A 22028-nucleotide genomic window follows, 5' to 3' on the forward strand; every position below is an offset into this window, starting at 1 on the left:
ACGAGAACTAATTGGATCTCTTCTTCAACAGGAAGTTGACTTAGACTCGATTCGAGATGTACAAGAATGCACCGATAAATGGACTAGTCTGGTTGGAATGGATCCCCCACCTATCGACAAAAGACATGTTCAGTCTGTTTGGGATGAACCTATAGTCAAGCTTCGTTTATCTTCACTCCTATCATCAACTAATAACCCAGATGACAAAGCCAGGCTGTTAGCTGTCTCTTCCTCCAAAAACGGAGCATGGCTTCAAGCCCTACCTTCTCACACACTCGGGCTACACCTTTCTAATGAGAGCTTTCGTATTGCTACAGCTCTGCGCTTAGGTGCTAATATTTGTGAGCCTCACTTTTGTCCTGCTTGCAACGCATATGTTGATAATAAAGGATTACATGGCCTTTCATGTAAAAAAAGTGCGGGAAGACAATCTCGACATCATATTGTAAACGACATTATTTGTAGAGCCCTCGTTTCAGCGGGAGTTCCTTCAATAAAAGAACCAAATGGTTGTTGCCGCTCTGATGGTAAAAGGCCTGATGGCATGACCTTGGTACCGTGGAAAAATGGAAAAGCACTAGTCTGGGATTTCACATGTTCCGATACGTTTGCTCATTCCAACTTACCCCATTCTTCAATTCAGGCAGGTCTCGTCGCCGCTCACAGAGAATCAGACAAAAGACTAAAATACTCAAACCTATTGGACAAATATTGGTTTGTAACAGTAGCAATAGAAACCAGTGGGTCTTGGGGTCACGAAGGATTTAATTTAATTAATGAAGTTGGTCATCGAATAGCAATCAAAACTGGTGACCCCCGAGCTACTGCATTCCTTTTCCAACGTATCAGCATCGCCATCCAGCGCGGGAATGTGTCATCGATCTTAGGCACATTACCTCCTGGTAAAGAACTGGACGAGATTTTTCTTCTATAACACACAATAAGACGGAAGGAGACATATCCGAGGAGGCTGACAACCACTTTGACTATGTTCATGAAGAATGTTTTGAATCCAGTTTGGATAAATATACATTATTGGAAGTCATGGCTAATACCGGGAACTGTATTAGATCGAATAGACTACAACATAGAACAAGTCCAAGTGCAGGTACAAGAAGGACTTCAGCAGCTGCAGAAAGCAGAGAAACATCAGAAAAGAAGTCGGAAAATGATGTGTGTTCTAGGAGTGGCAGCTTTTACAATCTTCTTGATGGTGCTGTTGATTGTGGTGAAATCTTAAAATGTTTTTATTTTACTAATTGTGCTTTGAACAAGACTGAAAAAAAAAAAAAAACATTATTTTGTAAATTAAAATGAAATTACTTGTTGCTTTTAGAACGAAGCGCTAATAGCGCAGCTTTTACGTTTCTTTTATTATTTTATTGGAAGAATAACTGCACAAGTCAGCTTGCTTATTAGTTATATTTTACTTTCTCTTCTGAATCTATATATGAATAAATAAATGCTTATTAACAAATACATACTATAATTCATATTTTATAAAGTAAATGTTTCAAAATGTCTTATATGAAATTAAATATTTTCCAGCGTAAAATAAATAGTTTTACTGTTGAAGTATTCAGTTCTGATGCTTTGTGTCTTAAAATGTGGCAGGGTGCCCGAAAAAACCCGTCAATTTTTTCGCATTGGATCCACCTGAGAAAACCCATTTTAAAACCCTTCCCGGGTTTTTGAGCTTTTTGTTAGTATTTTATTGGTGCACTTTTAAGGTGATCACATTGAAAGCGATTATCAGGTTTTGCGCTTTCCTTCGCCGAATTAGATGCTTTCACGTTAAGGTATACAACAGATTCAACATAAGACCTTCATAAAGTTCTGAATACATTGAATGGATAAAGAAAATCCTTACCTTAGCTTGAGATAGAACAAAGTAATGTATGAATTATGCTTGTAACCTATTTAAAATAAAATTTGCAATTTTATATTTTAGAAAATACTTTCCGTGAATAGTGTGCTCGGCGACGCTAAGGGACGTTATCCCTCATACATTTGATGGCTTTAAGACCATGGGTGCCAGTACTACCAGTAAATATCTAGTGTATTAGTAAAACTACTAGTATTTTTTATTACCTTTGATGCTAACACAAGTATTCTTCTGTAAAATTTTGTTTTCCAACAACAACAGTTTATTCCTGTTTAACAGCAGCAACAGCGTAACAATTCTTGTCAAATTTAAGAAGCTTAATGTTCAGAGTTCCGAAAACCAAGTTACGCTTATTATTTCAAGTGCTGAATTCAAACTTAAGTACTAGTGGAAGTTTCGGTGTACAGTGAAGAAAGCTTGTATTTTCGAAGGAAAAAATAAAAACTATACTTTCAATGTGATCACCTTAATTGCACCAATAAAATACTAAGAGAAAGCTCAAAAACCCAGGTGTTTTTTTCAGGTGGTTCCAATCCAAAAAAAAAAAAAAAAAAAAAAAACCCTGCTCTTAACCCTTGAACTAAAGTAAAGACCCTATTTTTTTTCTGAACCTTCTTCCAAAATTAGAATGGAACTGGTTCCGCGACGGTAGGTTCCGAATTGCTTCGCCAATCAGTAGTTTAAATTTTTATCAAAGGACGTGAAAACTGGTCATTGGTATGTAAAAACAGAACAACTTCAATGCCACCACATGGATATAGGCCCTACACCTCACCCTCCTCCCTTGCCACCTATGGACTGAAGTCTATCTTCTTTCTTTAGAAACAAAAGGAGCTTCTAAGAGTTAAGAAAAACCTTGGCTTTATTTTAATACCGCGGTCAGCTTTCAGAAGGTAGGGACAGTGCATTTGACGTCTTGAGGAAAAGTCATTGCAGGTTCAGAGTGTTTTCAATTATAGGAAAATGCAAACATTTTAAAAGAATATCATTCGCGGCAATAGCCTGACGACCAGCGTTGAATGAGATTTTGTTTTTAAATACAGTACATAAGAAAAGCAGTTGCTGTTTGTTCCAATGAAGTGGGTATACTATGGATCGAATGCAACGTATACTTACGTACTTCCTAAATTTTAGGTGGCTATACGATAATTTCCAAAAATTAGAGGTGGATATACGCCGTATACCCTCCATTACATCCCTGCTTACACACTGAACTATCAAAATATTGTATTAAGTTCCAAAGATAGTCTATTTCTAAATTTTGAAAATTTACAGGGATGAAATGAATAATTTTCTTGTTTTTGTGCTTGATAATATATAAGGAGAGCAAAAGTTTTTTTTTTTTTTTTATATACGCGGTTCTCAACATGGAACTATTTGGCAAGCAGAGCGAGGGAACTACTTGGCGCAAGGTTTACCTCATGATAGGATTGTGTGAATATAATGAGCATTTGTATTGTAAACATGGTTGCAGGTATACAAACACGCAGCCGTGGATGTGAAGTAACACTATTTCAGCTTGTGAAACAATAAGGTGATAATCAGTCTTAATAAATATAAAAATAAATTGCAGAAATGTAAGTAAATAATGACAAAGAAAGGTGCTTGTGTATGCTTACCAACCTATGATTCGAAATATTCAACATAGTGGGCAGCATTGTATGTTAGGCGGGCGCTGTAAGATAGATTCTAGATAAGGAATAATGACCCTTGTATCCCACAACGTGTAGATTTATTTAGATACATTCGACTCTATCTCTGGTCATCGTTGGAAACTTCTTCCCGCTGCTTCAAATTAATTACCGTTGATTTTGAGTTGAAAAAACTTAATACTATAACCTTGCACATTGAATACCATGAATAATTATCATGTAGAATCTGTTGACAGGAGTAGTATGCATTAACGAAGGTAAAAGCTGGTTACATATGGTGAAAAGTGTGTTCTTTATTTTCCCTCTTTCGTTTTGAATTACTACCCAGAAATATTCTGTTTTTGGGTTAGGTTCCTTTTTAGTTCCGATACTTACTAGTTAACCCTATGCAGTCTACATAGCACATTATTTTTTCATGTCAAGGTTGCGAACTCCTCGGACAATGTAATTTTTTTTTTTTTTTTTTTCATTTCACTTAATTTTTGCATACAGTCCTTGGAACGGCCTTCGGCCATTAAGGCAGTACTAACTTTTTTCTTATAAGGTGTTTTTACTTTCTGTCAGAAAAGCTTCGTTCATTTGTTTGTTTAATATATAGTTGTACACGAGGGTTAACAATGGAAAATTGAGTCAACGAAAATTAGTTTATACAGAGAAATAACAATGGTTACTATGCAATGCAAAGAAAATTAACCCATTGTCGTTAAATTTTAATCCATTGAACATTGTGAAGTTGTTGCTAGGCGCATATCTCGGAAACGGGAGCACATGGAAAATAAAACTTCGTTTCTGCAAGTCTATATAAAATTTGCAATCAACCAGTGAATTCGGCACTTCTTTAGAGCTTGTGGTTTCCGAAATCCTACTGTTGAAATGAACTGGCTACCAACATACACCCATTGTTGGTGACATATATAAATCTAGCATTCTAATATATAGATTGTATTTTTAAAATCTACTTTCAATTTGTTGCTAGCGAAGCACATGCCAAAATTCAGCGTCCCAAGAAAAGGCTACCACTGAGCAGAGGTGCAATAAATAGTGGTACAGAAACTGCGATACCTGAAAATGTCGAAAGATCGTGAACAAATTCCGCTGGATGAAAGATTAAGCGCTCTGTGGCTTATTATAAGCTTCATAATTACATTAATTTGCTCACCCGTGGTTCAGTGGTGAACATATGGGCCTTCGTTGTGTGAAACCTCCGGTCCGATCCTATGAAAAGCTCACATCTTCAGTGTTGACTCACCATCATGCAGCAGTTGCAGTTCAGGAAGTTACTTGAACTAAGAAATAGCAAGCTCGAGTCTAGGAAACCAGCAATGTGCTGACCACACACACATTCACACATGCAGTGAAAAATCAGGTTGGTCAGTTAAAGTCTTTAGATTTTATTCTATTGCTATTATTTATATTATTATTATTATTATTATTACTACTACTACGAGAACAGTAGCTACCGTCACATACATTAGTGAAGTTGGGAGCTAAAACTAGACTTGTTTCTATTAAGTTTTCCAATAAAGTACTGAGCTCCCTCATTGCTATGTGGGTAGCGTGTGCGCCTTTTGCGCGGGGGACCCTGGTTAATTTCCGGTGGTAGATCATGTGGTTTGGACCCAAGTCATGCCGTATGCCCAAGTTTCATGTAGCCTCGCTATTGAAATGGACTTAAATCATAGCAGCTGCTGCTTAGTGAACTTTCGCCTATTATATTCTTGAAAAAAACATTAAAATTAAATCGAACGAAATCTTTTACTTTTAGTCTCACGGTTGTGCCTGCTATGTTCAAGGTGACGGTGATGATGAGAAATGAATGAAATGACGGAATGAAGAAAGTGGGAGGAAACGTGAGCATCCCGAGAAAACCCACACACAAGGTGTTTGTCCACCACAAAGCTCACTTGGCGCGAGCTGGGATCGAACTAGGGACCCCATGCACCAGAGGTGAACGCTCTACCACTGAGCCACCGCGGCCTATTATACTTTTGTTCATAACCAGACTATAGTTCAATTCATTGTGTTGGAAAGGAGGGGGGGTGATCTGATGTGTCCCGTATTCTCATGAAGAAAATATGGCAGGTTTATTTATGCTGGAAGATGTTAATTTCATATAAGACATTTTGAAACATTTATTTCATACAACATGAATTGTATCTTTGTTTTAAATTAATAGACCCCTTTTGGTATTCATATTTGGCGAATGTCAGTCAGGCTTCTGGATGACTTGATCTACATTTGTTCGTTTGTCTGCCGAGCTCCTTCATGGCTAAGCGGTTAGTGTACTCGTCTTCGGCGTGGGTGACCCGGGTTTGCTTCTGGGGGGAGCTCATGTGGTTCGGATTTCACTTTAATCAGTAGGTCCCATCTCATAGCCTCGCTGCTGAAAGGGACGTTAAACACAAAATCAACTCGTTTGTCTGCCTCTACCACACACACTACAGAGTACAACTTTCGGCCTTCTAAGTTAAATTTTTCAGAGTACAAGCACGTGACACTCTAAATTTCCTGTATAGATTTTGGCGGCATACCAACTTAAAATATCAAAATGGCGGCCATTGTTTCAAAACAGCGAATATCTATCTACGCTACGAAGCGCAATGTTCAGTCTTTTAAATTGAAATTTTGACGGTGGAAGCACAAGATATGCTAAATTTGCTGTATAGATTTTCTTGGCGATTGAATGTAAAATTTCAAAATGGCGGCCATTTTTTCAAAACGGCAGTGAGTAGAAAATTGTTGCAAGTTGTGACAATGACAATCTTGAAATATAAATCACATTTTAACACTTTTACCCCCAGAGACGTTGAAATATTTCGAAAAAAAAAACTATTAAACCCGAAAAAACCCATATGGGCTCAGGTGGGTTGGGCTTTTTCAAAAAAGCCCAGGTTTTTTCAAACCCTTGCTGTGGTGAGTGTCTTTAAGTGGCAAACCAAGGTGAAACGACGTCTAAACGTTGAGGGGTTGCCCTCCCCCTCATTACAGATGTTTGACTTCGTAGCTAGGGCAGACTGGTAAATCAGGACAGGCGGCGAACTGTGGCGGAAGTCACATCAGACTTTGATGCTGGTCAGAGTACAAATGTGTCTGAACACTTCTAACGATGGGTCTCCGCAGCCGACGCTGTGTGCCAGTGTTAACACCACGACATCTGTAACTACGATTGCAATGGGCACGCGATCATCGCCATGGACCTTAGTGCAGTGGCTGACGTCAGAGCGCGTCGCCTCCTTCCCCGGAATTAGGTGACCTGTGTGCGCGGTTGTAGTGCCAACTCCCTCCAGCGACCTACCAAGGCCTCATTGCTTCCATGCCAAAACGCACCGCCGCTGTTTTCCGTGGCAAAGGTGGATATACCGACTATTAAGTAGGTGGTCATAATGTTCTGGGTGATGAGTATATATAGTATTTCTTTAATTGTTTAAAGACGCGAAGAAAGGAAGGAAGCAAGCAAGGCAGAACATTTCGCAGTTTGTATTTGGAGTTATTTCACCTTGGAGGGTCTTCTTAATTTGATTTTGTATATACGTAATAGTTGAGCTGGAGGTCTACAATTTACGATGATTAACATTCATTAGAATTCGAACCTATGGGTTCGTTCTTTCGTCTTGTAACATCGCATTGTTCTGTATTGGAACTCGATCCAAGAACCTACACCAGATATGTGGGCGGTAACCACTGGACCACTTATGTAATGTGTGTAGGTGAATCAGGTAGTTCACTTTATTTCGTGGAAAAAGTAAATGGTTAAAGAAATTAGGTGGACTAACAAATTCCATGATACTGTTCTGTAAAACTTTTTCTTAGAATTGGTATTGTAAGCTCTCGAGTTTCAGAAGCGTCGTTTTTTTTTTAAGATTTGAAAGTCTTTTGATAATAAAAAAAATTAAAGCTGATCATACAGAAAAAAATCAGTTCTAGAATTTTAGTGGAATGTAACTACGCTGTTACTTTTAGTCTAATTTAGAGTGAAATGTTCATTTAAATTTGTTTAAATTCATGAAATGTTCATTTAAACCGAAACAAGTGGAAATTTTGTATATGATGTTGCTGTTGACAAGTTGCAAAAATTCGAGATTAGATGACAGTAAATATAACATTCATAAGTGTTGTTCTTGCTTCCATTACTTTATATGATAATGCAGCGAAAAAATCTTTCACGGTATTCATATATGTTAGCCTAATATTCCTTATACATGACTAATATCAGATATTTACACCAGTGCTAGCCAACTGCTAAACTGGCGTGTCTATGCTTCCCGGAGGCTTTTTTGTAACCTGCATTTTGTTTCGTCAATAATTTTGAAAGAATTTAATTTTCACTCTGTTTTACTCATTATATAGTGTTCCGATTTAGTTCCTGCGGAGAAAGTGCTTCGTAATTCTTGCGATGCAACTATAGTCCTTAGAAGTTGGTCATCACCGATTTACACTAATGAGAAGGATTCCTTTAAAAAATAAATGTACCCGGTTTAATGTTTTCAGTTAATTATTATTGCTATTCACATTTTGAATACGGCTAGATTTTGCTGTGGCTTTCCTCAGAATACGGCGTGTTTTTAAAGTTTTTCATCAATTCTTAAAAGAATATGTAACGATAATATTAGATGTAGTGAATTTATTATAGACTAATATGTAGTGTGAACTACAACCTAAAAGACTTTCCATATTCAAATCGTAATGTTTTAATTGTGTGAAAAGGTTTTCACTACTTCCATTCTTAGAAAAGAAAAAGTCCGTTCCAGTCATCAAAATCAGTTTCAGAACCAGGGCTGGAATCTTGATGGAAGTAATTTCTAGTTTCATCCTCGTTAAACACAACGATCATTTTATTGTCAAATTGTTTGACTCAAAACTTTTGTACAATCTTAAAGGCATCATAAAGCAAAACAGTATAAGTGTATGTGGTTGGTGTCCTACAGATCCCTAGGTGGGCTTGGGCATTTACAACGGTCCGGGTTTCGATCCTTTATCTTTTGGTCGTCTCGTTTAGACTTTAACAACAGTTTGGATCGTTCACCAAAGCCGACCATATAGCCACTGGACAACACGGTTCAGAGTTCGGATCAGAACGTTCTGGGAAATCGACACAAAAGCTGATTCTAATTGTATTCTCAATGCCGATGCAATTTAATAATGTGAAAATTATTACGTTGCATAGGCATTAGTTGTTTATGCTGAAAGAAAAGTATATTAGGTTATTTCTTACAACTAGCAAATCTAAATTTATACCCTGATAATTATTTTGGTAAAGGATGCGCAAGATTTCCGTCGCAGACGCGACGCACACACATATATGCATACTCGTCTGTTTGCTGAAAGAAAAACTCTTACGAGTGCTTTTATACGAGGTTCATTTAAAAATTAAAATTTTCTTCATTAATATTCGATGAGCTGGACCATATGGTTACAACAGGGCCACAGTCACCTATAACTGTTTCATACATAGAGGTGTTGTAGTCGAACTACGACTTTTAACCCCATCTCAATCTTTTCTTTGTATTTAAAAAGCTAAATTTTCAAAGATACCAGCACGACTGGCCGCAGTGACTCATTACAAATTTGCAAACGAATCATATGTTGCCGTCCGCAACGTGCAGACATCCGTAGTCGGTATTAATTGTGTAATTATTTCACTTACAGATATGAGACAGTCGATGTCTAAGATGGTAAGTTACCAGCGATATCTTAAAACCCAAGTCGAGGCTATTTCCGAAGTCATGAATTTACAGGTGACGTCTAAGATGGATGATAAAGGAAACGATATATTGTGTTCTTTAAGCCTACCAGCTCAAAATGAACAATTGCAGAAGCTAGAGGAGAGTTTATCTGACGAAGAAGTGAAGAAGCAGCTGGTAAGTTTCTCTTCGGCTTTTTATGTTGTGTGTGTTTCGAGTACAGCTTACGTGCAGTCGAGAATCACACACTTGTATTTGCAAGATTTCAACAGCACTGAAAAGTCGGGTAAAATGAAATTGATCGGAAAGAATTAAAGAAGCTTTCGTTTCTTTACTAGATAAAGTCGAGGAATTTTGGGGAATGTCTGTTCAAAGTTTAGTTAGTGAAAACTGCGTACATGACTTTTATTTCCCCTCCACAGTCTATCTATTCCTTGCTGTATGAACTTTTCTTTGAAGTTAGTTTATTATTTCTTTTCATGTACTTATTTCATCTCTCATATTTTCGTCTATTAAGATTAGTTTATTGTTTTTCAAGAATTAAGACATTCTCCTTCAGTGTGCAATATAATAGAGATTTCATAGTGTATTATTTTTTCTTTCAGCTGGTCCACCTGACGGTTCTATCGATTAGTTCTAAGTTTCAGATGTTATTTATTTCTAGTTTTGCATTGAGAATTTATCACGTATGAAATGCATATAACGTGCTGTTGTCACTGGCGAACGCATGAAGGTGCTGCACAATCTGCGGCACGTCTCCTCCCTCACCTCCTCTCGAAAGTTTTACCCCCTCTCAAAAATGTTTTTAAAAAGTCGGACTTAGTAACTCGATATATACTCATAGAATTTCTGAATGTTGTCCAGAACCTTCGGGTCTGTTGTTGCATAATTTCTTCCGTATATAGTAAGTTGAGAACTTCATGATTTTAGGTTGTCGGCCTGTCTCTAGAATGGCATTACTTTCTTTTTGTGTATGTTTTATTATTAAACCTACTTTTCATATTTCTTATGAAATAGTATAAGGTATTATTTGAATGAAATAAAAACAGATTGGCAGCTATGTAAATGTTCGAGATTGGGCGAAAAATTTTGGTACTACGCAATCTAATTGGTACAAAAATTTCCACGATAGACAGTGACATTTAAGAAACTGTTCAGCAAAAATCATGAAAAGTCAGGATATTTTAAGATATTGGTGTCCTTAATTTAATACCAATGTTGGTTGGTTTAAATCAAGGTGGTTTAAACCGGTGTTTAAAAATCAATTGGCTGCGTTAATTGTAATCTAGGGTCCAGGGCTTGATTGTGGGGGTTGCAACATTTCTCCTGTGTGTGTAAACCGAATTGCGCCTCGGATGTCACTCTAAGCAGTAAGACCTGTCCTGTTCTGTCACAGAGAAGCTAGTTTGCTTTTAAATGTATTGATAAAAGTTCGGAAAAATTTGTATCTTAATCTGTAGCTTAACTAGAATCTTTAAGTTTTCTTGAACAGCATTAACATACTATTTTTTCTATTTTAAAATTCCAAAATAAATTATTTGTATGAATGTCTTATTTAGTGCACTGGTTATAATACTGTGAATTAGAAATGCAAAAAGCAGTCTTTTTTGGGATTGTTTTTTCATATATATATATAAAGCTTTTCTTAATTTTTAGATGGAAATCTTTTTGACTTTTATGTTTTCCTACTTATGTACCCCCTTTTGTACTGAATTCTACAATGAAAGAAGTGTCCTTACAACAGTTATTACTGTTGTAAGTTACGTTCAGTGTGTGGCTGTCTGTCTTTATTGGTTATTGTACTGATTTCACTGCTAAGCTGCAAGTGTAAGTTACGCAACCCAACATCTTACTAGGGACAAGTTGGTTACGTAATAACAATATCATGTTTCTGAAAGTTACACATCTTGACGTGTGTTGTGCAGGTTGCCTAAATTTACACCGACAGACAAGAAAAAATCATCATCTTAGTTCCAGAAACCCTTTATTGTGAGCTTCAGATACTTTATTAGAACGCAATATAAGTTCAATTGAGAAAATTAGTCATGAACAATCATGCTGTTTGATGTTAGTTTAATACTAGTAACAGGTCATCATTTAAAGAATTTATTCCGTCTTTCTCTATATCGTGTATTAGCGTTTTAAACCTTCCGCTGGAATTGTAACGACCTCAATAAATAATATGTATTTACACACAAGTATTCCGCATGACTTCCTACGTAAAATGTTTACAAAAAAAAGAAAAAAGAAAAAAAAACCACTAAATGTAGTTTCAGTTTATGCATAAATAATAAGTAAGTTTGTTCCACTGAGTGTAACTACTATTTTCAGAACAATTATTGCTAATATTAATTTTTTTACTAATACATGACGGTCGTTAAATATTATTCTAATAGCTTTACAAACATTTCGTTCGAACTAGGAAACTTACTGCGTCTACTAATTTGCCCTTTTTCTTTTCTATCCATTGACCGGTTATCTTTGATTATTGAACATATAACAGTCTTCAGAATGCAGTTTTTTTTTCTTTCTTTATGATAGGAAACAAAAGGTGGGGCACACTGTTATTTCTTCGTAAAAGTTGAAATATTCATAAAAGCCCTAAATTTCCCAAGCCGTGCAATTTTTTTTCATTAAAAAAAAAGCCGTTCTTTTCGAGTCCTTGCATCTCTGGTGATAATCAAATTACTTTCTTGTAAAGCATTTGCTGATAAATAATCACACTAAGGCAGGAGTTTCTCGATACAAAAATTATATACCATCCAACTTTATACTTATCCTGATTCTTGAATATACTATCCGTATTGGGGTAGCGAGTAATGTGGGTGAAGCTTACATTCTGGTACTTCGCGGTAGGAAATCGGATTGTGATTAATGAACACACAATCTAGTGTAATGAACACACCAAACTGAACTAAGGACTGTTCACAAAAAGTTGTTTTTCAAGTGCATTACTTATTCCTATGCATCAGTTGAACATTTTCCGTTTAATCTTGTCTAAGCCCGGAACAAGGCATACTTTCATAGCCCCAGTGTTGCATATGGACGTTAGGGCCAAACAAACTCATTTCTTCTAACCATATGTAATCTGAATAAATAAAGAATTTATTTAAACCAAAACGAATTTTAAAAAGGTGTAGCTTTTGCCAATCGTGTTTAGTACGCATATAGTTCCCTGTTCTTCCATTTTAGATATGTACATTTAGAAGTATAAATTCGTAGTTAGGATCCGAAAAGTAAATGACCTAAAAGTGGAAAGAGCTCTTAAGAAAACGTTAAAATAAAAAGAGATGTCCGAAAAATTGAGGAGGGCCTATAAAATATTCATTTACAATATGCCACCTAGTAACTGTTGCATGCAATAAATAAATAAAATGTTGTGATTCATTATAAACCTGTCTGTTCAGCGCCTAGCATTATCAATAAGTTGTGGTTAATTGTTGTCACATAAAGACGTTTGCGTCCTACGTGTTTTTGGTGGCAGTTAAGCAATTGTTAATTTATATGAAAATATTAGAAAAAGTGAACCTAAGAATGAAAGGGGGGGGGGAGACAGAGTGACGGGTTCTGACTCTCCTGCATGTGATTTGCATATATGCCTTCTTAAGATATGTAAAGGAAAGATGACGTGTCCGCTGCTTTAGGGCCTTACTGATAATTTCTAGATTATTACTTAAACTAAACTTCGTTAATGTATACATGTTTGTTTTTATTTTTTCAGATGGCTTACCTTGCTTTAGCAAAAGGAGGAACTTCTTCCAGAACTGCCTGCAACATGATGTCAAAGATTATCTGTGATGAGGTTGCTGCCTACTATAGTTACAAAGGTCAAAAAGGAAAGAGGGTGTTTCGAGAGTTACTAACGTGCAAAACTGTTATAGGTAAATACTGCACTATAGCCAAACTTCGTACTGTAGATTATGTCAATTTACTACTGTGCTTTAGTTGAATGTCATATATGTTTGACCGGAGACTTTTTACTACATTTCCCCTTATCAGTTTCTTTATATAGGATGTAGCAATATAAATTCTGGATTATTAAAGCAAAATTTAGCATCACTTTATTGGATAAATGACTGAAGAATGCAGATTTTGATTAACGTAGCAGTTCTTTGAGTTGGGTTCAGTTGAAGATAAGAGTCCTGTCGTAATGTAGTTGCCTCATGTGGAGATTAGGTAGGCCTCGTGTGGAGATTAGGCAGGTGGCACCTTGTTGAAACTATGCGTTCATTTTCGACAAGTTCCATTGGAAGGACGAATAACTTGTAGCCATATTCCTGTTCAGCGTCTTCTATCAGCTTTTCCTGAAGCAATCATTCCTTCTGGGAATCTATCCTAGAGAGGCTGAACTTCTGTGCGAAACAGTAGTCTGATAATAGGCTGAATTGATTTTCGCATTTTTATGTACGCGGCGGAGGGTTATCACTAGGAATACCGAGGGAGATTCTCGAATACACAAGGAGCTCCCTCGTAGATATGTAGATAACATACACGCCTTTCGCGCTGGAGCCCCGGGTTCAATTCCCGACTGTAGGTTCGCGTCTCATGGCCTCGATGCTGAACGAGACGACAAACTAAAATCAAAAGTAAATCGAACCCTCGGCGTAACTTTTGTTAAAAATTCTAACAAAATATTATCAGTCAGTTGTTGTACATTTTGAGTTATTTGTTATGGTTATCCAGACAGTTTACTACAGTAGTGTGAAAAATTACTTCATAAATAGCTTAGATGATCATTTTTGAGATCAGTTGGATCTGGCAACTTAGGATATATTTTATACAAAATGCGTCAGTTATGTGTATTGTTACACTCGTTCATATCATGGTACCGTAGTTAACAAAATACACCACCTTCCTCTAAAGCAATTGAAATAAATCTTACATATTTTATGTCCGAAAGAACATACAAGCTAATGGGTTAAGAACATTAAAATAACTCCTTTACTTTTGTATAAAGATGCTAGCTGAAGTGCCTGGCATTGCAGAGGAGGAATAAGTTTATAGAAAATTGTTCGCCCTACGGCCTCGCAGCTCAAAAACACGCGAGTAAACCGAATTTCGGTTCAAATTCCTTGGAACTTCACCTCTAGTCTCCCTCGTTTGCTCAGCGTAAGTTTTTGCACTTCATAACCCTGCAATCATGCCAAATTTTAACTGTCTTCAATTTCTGAAAAACAAACCGGTAAAATTCGGAAGAGAAAAGCACGCGAAAGCCGTAACAATAACATTTGTCCCATCGTTTGGAGGTTTACCTAATCATCCATACTTTTTTTGGCAATATGATCTCGTATTTCATAGCTCTAATAATACTGGGTTTCAACTATATTTTCCAATTTCAAGACAATAACCACTTCAGAAACCTCATACCAAATTTCAATTCCTAATCCCCTAGACTCACATGTTTGTTCGGCCTGCGGCCTCGCATCTCGTAAACCTGGATTCATGCCTAATTTCAATTCCAGAAGAGAAAAGCATGCGATAGCCGTAACAACATTTTCCCATTTTTCCCCTCACCGTTTTTTTTTTTTTTCCTTTTTTTTTTTTCCCTCCTACGTTTGGATAAGCCTGCAATCATACTGAACTTGATTTATTCAAATTTTAAGACAGTAGGCACTTAAGATTTATTAATAAATGTTACGGGATTCAATTCCCAGTGCGACTCGTATGGCTTGGATTCCACGTTAAGTTGTAAATCCACGTCTTACATAGGTTCGCTGCTGAAATAGACGCTAAACTCTATTATTATTATTATTATTATTATTATTATTACTCTGTAAAATTCAGAGTTAGCTGATTACGGGAAACTTTTATTTAATCCATATTGTTCATGATTTTGCATTAGAATTACACTTTTTCGTACATGACATCTGTTAATTGTATTTAGTGTGATAATACGATTTTATGTTTTAACCTCACCCATTCCCAGTTGTAAAAATATAAGTGAGTCACTGAACCGTTGAAATGAACCGATTCATTTTAGTGAGCGAACTACTGAGCGACGAATCTGAGAGGTGAATGGTTTTGCCCATCACTAATATGACATAGTACGTAAGATAACTTGGTATTCCTAGGGTTGACTTACCCTTCTAGTTGAATCTTGGAATAACTCTAAAACGAGTGGGGGGAAACTTTTGTGTCTACTTCTTTTTCCCGGACTGGTGTGCATTCATGCAGATAAGGTTAGGTCTAATCTATAGAGCCTTCAAAATTATCTTACTGGCAGCATTTATATAGCTTGCCACTGTTGGTAATATGTTGAGCTGTGAGAACAACCTTACTTCTACGCCAATTTCTTTATGTTCAGTTATCTTTTATAATGGTGTTGACCCGCTCACTAAAATTACCAAATTGAACAACATTGGTTTTCTGTACTGCTGGGTTCGGACCAGTGGCAAAGATCTTAACTCTGAATCATGTTCCAGGTACGGCTTAGAACGGGCCATTGACTTATCTTCGTTCGAATTTTTTGAATCGCTGTTTACGGCAGTGAATGAATCTTAATTTTTGTCTGGAAACATTATAACTGTACTAGTAAGTTAAACGTAATTTGTACGTAATGCTTAAGTCATTCCTATAAACGAACTTAGTCTCTGTATTTCAGATACTATGAGACGCGTTCATAACCAGGAAGATCTAACGGATAATAAAATTGCAGAGATGATCGGGCATTGGTTAGCCAGAGCAAAATTTAGGATAGAGAAAAGGTAAATACAGAAATTTTCAGAAGTAACTGAGAAACACTTATTGTACAGTTAAGTTTTTGAAGGAACATTGTTATTCATATTAGTTTTTCTTATTTAAAAACGTAGCTAAACATACATTTTAGTTCAATGTTGAAATTGAGCAACTTCCGATTGTCTGTACACTGATGTGGAATTTTCATTCTAAAAAAATATATGTATAAGTTTTGTTTATGGAAAAATCAGTTATCTCAATTTAGACATTGAACCATTTCTTTAGTAGTGAGCTGTTCATTATCGGATACGGAGGTAGTCTACTCTCCATTTCAGCGTTATAGACCCCTGGGTTCAAACAACTATATCTTCGAGCCCAGTTAAAGTAGAGACATGAAATATGCACCATTTTACTCACTGAAGTGTTTACTTTAACAGGTTATTTGCTTGCAATTCTCTGCTTAATACTTTAGGTTATAAAATAAAAAATGTATTTAAAAACGTAATTTTTTTTTGCAATAAATTGGTTTCCTTGAAGTTTAAAGAAAAATATCTCAGTTATTTTTTGCAATACAGGAATGAAATTTTTACTGAATATGAACGAAAGTATACTAAACAAAAGTGCAGTAGTATTTTTAAAATTAATTTTATAGTTAATGTACAATAAGTTATTTTGTTACATGTACCGATCTCTGCCCGTAACTCGTATTAGTGAAGAACGGAAAGCACTGAAGTACGCTCCATTGAATGGCAATATTAACAACGTATACAGTTTTAGTTCAGATACAGACAAAAGGTCCGAAATTACAATATGACAATAGTCATATTTTTTACGATCAGTTACCACTCAGCTGTTGCGACGTTGCCGCATGGAACTTCATGAGTCAGCGTTGCGCGAAGCGCGGGAAGCAGAAATTGTGGCTGTGTTTGTTCTCGTGTGGTTTCTTTTTTATCTTTGTGTGTTTTTTGGTTAGGTTGTAATATAAACAATGAAAAAGCATCATTTTCGAAGTTTCGAGAAACAGTTTATAATAAATGCAAGATCATTTTTTGATTTGGAGAAACAAAACAATGCTCCACAATTTTCGTTCTCCCAATCCGTCAAAAGAACTGCCGAATGCTTAAAGGTGTCTGAAAAAACTGTGAAGCGTGTTTCAAGTGAGTTTCGCAATAATAGTGTCCTAGAATCTCGGGAAAAAAAACAGGTTCCCCGTCAAACAAGTTGGTTATAAATGAATTCCTTCAAGGGTGTATTCGCCGGAAGCTCCACGAATTTTATGTGCGAAAAGAGTATCCAACGGTAAAAAAAACTCTTGGAACAGATAACAGGACTTTACTGATGCTCCAGAAATGAGTGAAACTTCGTTATGGCGTGTGTTGCGAAAACTGGGATTTCGGTATAAAAAGTTTAACAAGAAACCAGTTCTAATGGAAAGTGATAAGATTGCTGGGCAAAGGCATCAGTTTCTACGGCTGTTGAAATTTTACAGACGTAATAATTTTAGTCTTTTACACCGATGAGCCTTGGTGCGGTGCGAACCATTCTGACAAGTTTGGATGGCAAGAGCAAATTCTGCCAGAAGAAGACACACCAGTGTATGACTACTACCGGAGTGCTGTTCAACAGGTTTCGAGTTGGAGAGGGGCATTCGTACTCCTTCCGGTGCTGGGAAGAGAAAAATTATGCTGCATATTGGCAACGAGGAGGGATTTCTTGATGGAGCCGAAGTGTGTTTTGTTGGAAAAAAGAGAACTCAGGATTACCATTCCGAGATGAACGCCAAGCACTATACGCTGGTGAAGTAAACGTAATTTCCGCTTCCTGTTCAGCTAGCTGGTTACAAACAAACCAGCTTTAAGCGGGTTATATGAAGAAGCTTACACGGTACTCGCCTATGAAAATGATTTGTTTCGTTTTCGGGTATAACCATAACAGTTTAAGAGGTGCATTCATTTTTTTGTTTTTGTTTGTTTGTTTTCCCAAGAATGAAATTAGAAATATTGTACTATATAACATATTAAAGAGAAACAAAAACAAAGCCATATTGTACAACAAGCGATATAATGATTAATTACTTATTGGGCAACAGATATATCTCAATCTTTTTGAAGAACACTTTCTCTCCTTGCATATTCTGCCAGAAAGAAATTAAAATACACATATTTTTTTTAGCAAAGTTCCCTTGTTCTATCTTTTTTTGTTCGTTTGTTTGTGACATTTTTAGGCTAATTTCGCTGTTTAATATATATTAATACTCAGAACACTGTAAAATCGTTTCTTAGTAAACTGATAATTGAATCACAGGAAGTTTCCAGTATCTTTGAGTTTTTAAAAGATCGTCTTATTTTAGCTTTCTGTTTTTATTTGTGTACTTGTAGTTTCTTTTTAATATATTTTAGCTCCTAAAAAAGTTTAGTACAGAAGTCCTTAGTGCAAAGGCGGGTGGAAGGTGGTAAAATAAAAATAATCGAAATTAAACCGTATCAGTGTCGTATCCTTAGTTTTCGGTGTTGCTGAAATTAATAGTGACGCTTAAGTCCAAATTCAAGGTCAATATAAGTGTCGAATAAATAGGTTTCTGGGTCGTTAAAATATAGGGACTTTCTGGATAAATTTTAAGTTCATTTTCAGTCTTTATTGGTATAACAGTTGAGACGGGGTGAAAAATGTCTAAATTAATCGAGATTAGTGTCGAATCCATTAGTTCTGGGTCGCTAAGCTGATTAGCTATGATATTTAAAGCAAAGTTAAGCATCCATTTTTATATACGGATGTATTTTTAGATTTACTTACACATCTTGAGTCGAAAGAAGATTCAAGGTTTTTCATTTCATATTTCATAGGTGACGAGACTTCATAATGTAAATCAGGTTACTGAATAAATTTCAGACTAAATGATTTATTGCGTTGTGTAGGAATTTTTATTGCGCAAGTCTTGTAACTTCATAATAAAATACGTTTTTTTATTATTCATTATTCTAGTTGATCACGGAAAAATATATGTATCATCGTTTTCTTTCTTTTTTGTCGTTTTTCCACCAATATGGGAAAGACTGAGTAGGTAATTAGATTACATATTCTGGAAAACTGGGAAAAGTCAAGGAACTCTTCCCGTAATTCTTGTCGCCAGCTTGTGAACGTTTGCCTTGGAGACACGAAATCTTTAAGGGCAGGAAAGCCTCTACTGGAATAAAAAGAAAATGAGCAAGAGTTTCATTCATGACTTGCTCATTCTAGCTTTTTTCTGCCATATTGATCTAGGAGACTGCCACTCTACTCATTTGGTTTTGTGATCGTGCCGGTACAGGAAACTTGGTAAGTTCCGTCACTTGTAATGATATTCTTTTAAAAATCTGGATTTTCATTACGCTTTTTTTAATGGCGTGAGATTTTTTTCGGTACAACAGCTCAGATTTTTCTCATCTCCAGTTCGTTGGTAAAAGTATGATACCGTCATTTTGTGGTTGAAGTTAAGCTCGTCTGCTATTACGCAAAAAGATTTTAGAGTGTTTCACATTTACATCATGCGTGTACGTTGCATGCATTTTAGACAGGACCTTAGTTCCCACTGTTCCCCACCATCAAAAAAGTGCCTGGAACCTCTCAACATCTGCGATCGCGACCAAGCGGCATCGCCGTAGGTTTGTTTTGCCTTTTGTACAGTTTCGGTTACGTTGTATCAAAGTTCGACACAAAACTTGATAAAATACTGTTGCTCGTATCTTCTTTCTCACATTTTCATGACGGTGTACAACTTAGGTCACAACGTTGAACCTTCATTTCACCTCTACACCAAAATGTTAACACTGACACATGACGCGTACGTACTGTGGTAAGTCATACGCGCAGTGTTACCAATTTGTGACTTTAGAATCACCTCACAACTTTTTTTACACACCTGGTAGAAAATACAGTGAACTCCCTATTATTCGCGGGCCGATTATCTACGGTATTAAATGAAAATTACAACGGTAGAATAAGATATGCAATAACGCCTATAACAGAACGTTACACCGAAACATGTAACACCATAAATAAAGGAAATGTAGGGAAGTGGAAGCACGCATATGGAAAGAAAATTCATTAAGTCATAATTGCATGTGAAGGACCACTGCTGTAAGTGAATATCACTGTAAAGATTATTTATGTCCGTCCTTTTTGGTGTGTTTTGTTGATTATCTGTGGTTACTATGCCGGCCAATTCTGTGGATAATCGGGAGTATTAAAAATAACTTCAAATAAGTATTTGAGATGTAAATGTACGCTAGCCTAATTCCTTATTACCCTTCTGTGTTTGAAGAAATGTTTTTGTCAGTATTAAGCCTAATTTCGTAATCTCTTTTTTTCTTAGGACAAAAACAAGTAGTCCATCCGGCGATGAGGGCATTGTCCCGCAACATGATGTCTCTCAAACAGGCGTGTCTGAAGAAAGCGCAACATTGGGGTCGGCGAAATAGTAAATCATGTTCTAGTTTGTTGCGGGCCGTTTTCCCCAACATTGCTTGTACCTTGTAACATTGTAACATTTCTTGTACACTCATGTCCAAAATGGTTGTCGCATATCTGTAACTATCTTCTTGTAAGAATATAATTTGATAATGATTTTGCAGTGTAGTTTTAATACTGATACTATGCGTATAATCGGGAAATGTATATTTGTGGTAAATTTCATAGGAAAAGAATTATAAATACGAAAATTAGAGAGAATAAAACAAAATGTTACTAAATGGACAAGGAAGTTTTATTTTCGTTTTATTGTTATTTACTGCTCTTTTGACATGAAATTTGCTGCATACAGGTCTTTACCGATTAAATACATACTAACATTATAAGAAGTACCGGGAGAATTCGTTATCAAATTATATTCCTACAACATATTTATAGACATGCGACAATAATTTTGGACATGAGTGTACCTTGTACTCAAGACTGAATGCGTCTTTATTCCAAAGTCTCAGCTTTGTTTTCTATTTTCATTATTGTAGTTGTAGATTATTTCGGTGTTGGTTGTATGTTGTGTTAGGTTGATATGTCGTGATGTCTTAAATGTTACCAAACTGTTAATAATGTAACTATTGTATTAGTTACAAGAGATGGAAAGTAAATTGTGAAAGTAAACGTACATACAGGGTGGCTCAAAAGTAGGTATACAGTACCGTACTGATCAGCTCATTGAATTTTATATCATTTCTTAATGTTATTGCTTAGTTTATTATTTGTTCTTAAAGCCTTTTGCTTATACCTTAATCTCGGAACAGTCGAAGCAAATAAACCCACAAGCTAGAATGTTAAACTTGATCAATGCGGGGTTGTATACCTACTTTAGGGCTACCCTGTATATCGGGTATCAAAAATTCAACCGACGAACTTCGAGAAGTGATTCCTCACATCAAAATAAGGGAAAATATTTATATGAATTCGTGGTCAAAAGTCCATAGTTTCGGTGCTATAGGATGCGGAAATATGAAAAGTTTAAGGGTTCATAGCCGCACTACTATAGGACCAATCTTAGTCGGGTCAAGACATCACTTAGAAACTAGTATGCACTCTATTCAAATATCCATGTTTCAGAATCATGCGGTAAAGGCGCAACGAATTGTACAGAGGAACTTGAGGTATTTCATGACTTCTCTTTTAAGTTAAAATATGTTGTGTGGTTGCATAACTTCTGAAAAATATTTTTAGCGTATGTTGTGTGTGGTTGCATAACTTCCGAAAAATATTTGTTGCTGCATGAAAGGGAAAAATGAAATTAGTGATTTTCGATTACTAATAGTAAAATGAAATGATTTTTAAATGTCATCCATATGACTATTGCCATTAATGCTTAATTAGTACTTAAAAGTATCTCCTCGTACTCCAACTTCCTCTATACAATTCGTTGCGCAAGTACCGCAAATATTTGGATATTTGAATAGGGCGCATACGGTTTTATAAGTGATGATCCGACTACGTTCGGTCTCATAATAGTGGAGCTATTTGCCCTTAAAAGTTCGTTTTTTCACGTTTTCGGCAGCCTATAGCTCTGAAACTATGGACTTTTTTTTTTTTTTTTTTTTTTTTTTTTTTTTTTTAATGTGAGGTATGACTTCCCCAAGTTTGTCCCTTGAATTTTTTGACACCTGAAATATTACC

The 22028-nt window shown here is 36.1% G+C and overlaps 1 protein-coding gene across 2 annotated transcripts; it reads left to right on the top strand.

Annotated features, from left to right (window-relative positions):
- The first annotated feature begins 8782 nt into the window (after positions 1-8782).
- On the top strand, positions 8783-20919 carry LOC145688512 (uncharacterized). Of its 2 annotated transcripts, XM_081762857.1 has the most exons (4): positions 8783-9395; positions 12940-13099; positions 15820-15922; positions 20245-20919. In XM_081762857.1, the coding sequence occupies exons 1-4, from the start codon at positions 9186-9188 to the stop codon at positions 20348-20350; spliced, it is 579 nt and encodes a 192-aa protein (XP_081618983.1). In that variant the 5' UTR covers positions 8783-9185; the 3' UTR covers positions 20351-20919. The 2 variants fall into 2 exon arrangements, with proteins under 2 accessions (XP_081618983.1, XP_081618984.1); XM_081762858.1 differs by lacking the exon at positions 15820-15922 and having other exon boundaries at positions 8788-9395.
- Positions 20920-22028: the final 1109 nt, after the last annotated feature.

This window comes from Thermobia domestica, chromosome 6 (genome assembly GCF_964235325.1).
Source record: "Thermobia domestica chromosome 6, izTheDome1.hap1.1, whole genome shotgun sequence".
In the NCBI taxonomy this organism is placed as follows: Eukaryota; Metazoa; Arthropoda; class Insecta; order Zygentoma; family Lepismatidae; genus Thermobia; species Thermobia domestica.

Coding starts and splice junctions, on each gene's coding strand:
- LOC145688512 (XM_081762857.1), top strand. CDS start 9,186: ATGAGACAGTCGATGTCTAAGATGGTAAGTTACCAGCGATATCTTAAA. Junction 9,396..12,939: donor AAGAAGTGAAGAAGCAGCTG/GTAAGTTTCTCT, acceptor TTATTTTTTCAG/ATGGCTTACCTTGCTTTAGC. Junction 15,923..20,244: donor AAATTTAGGATAGAGAAAAG/GTAAATACAGAA, acceptor TTTTTTTCTTAG/GACAAAAACAAGTAGTCCAT.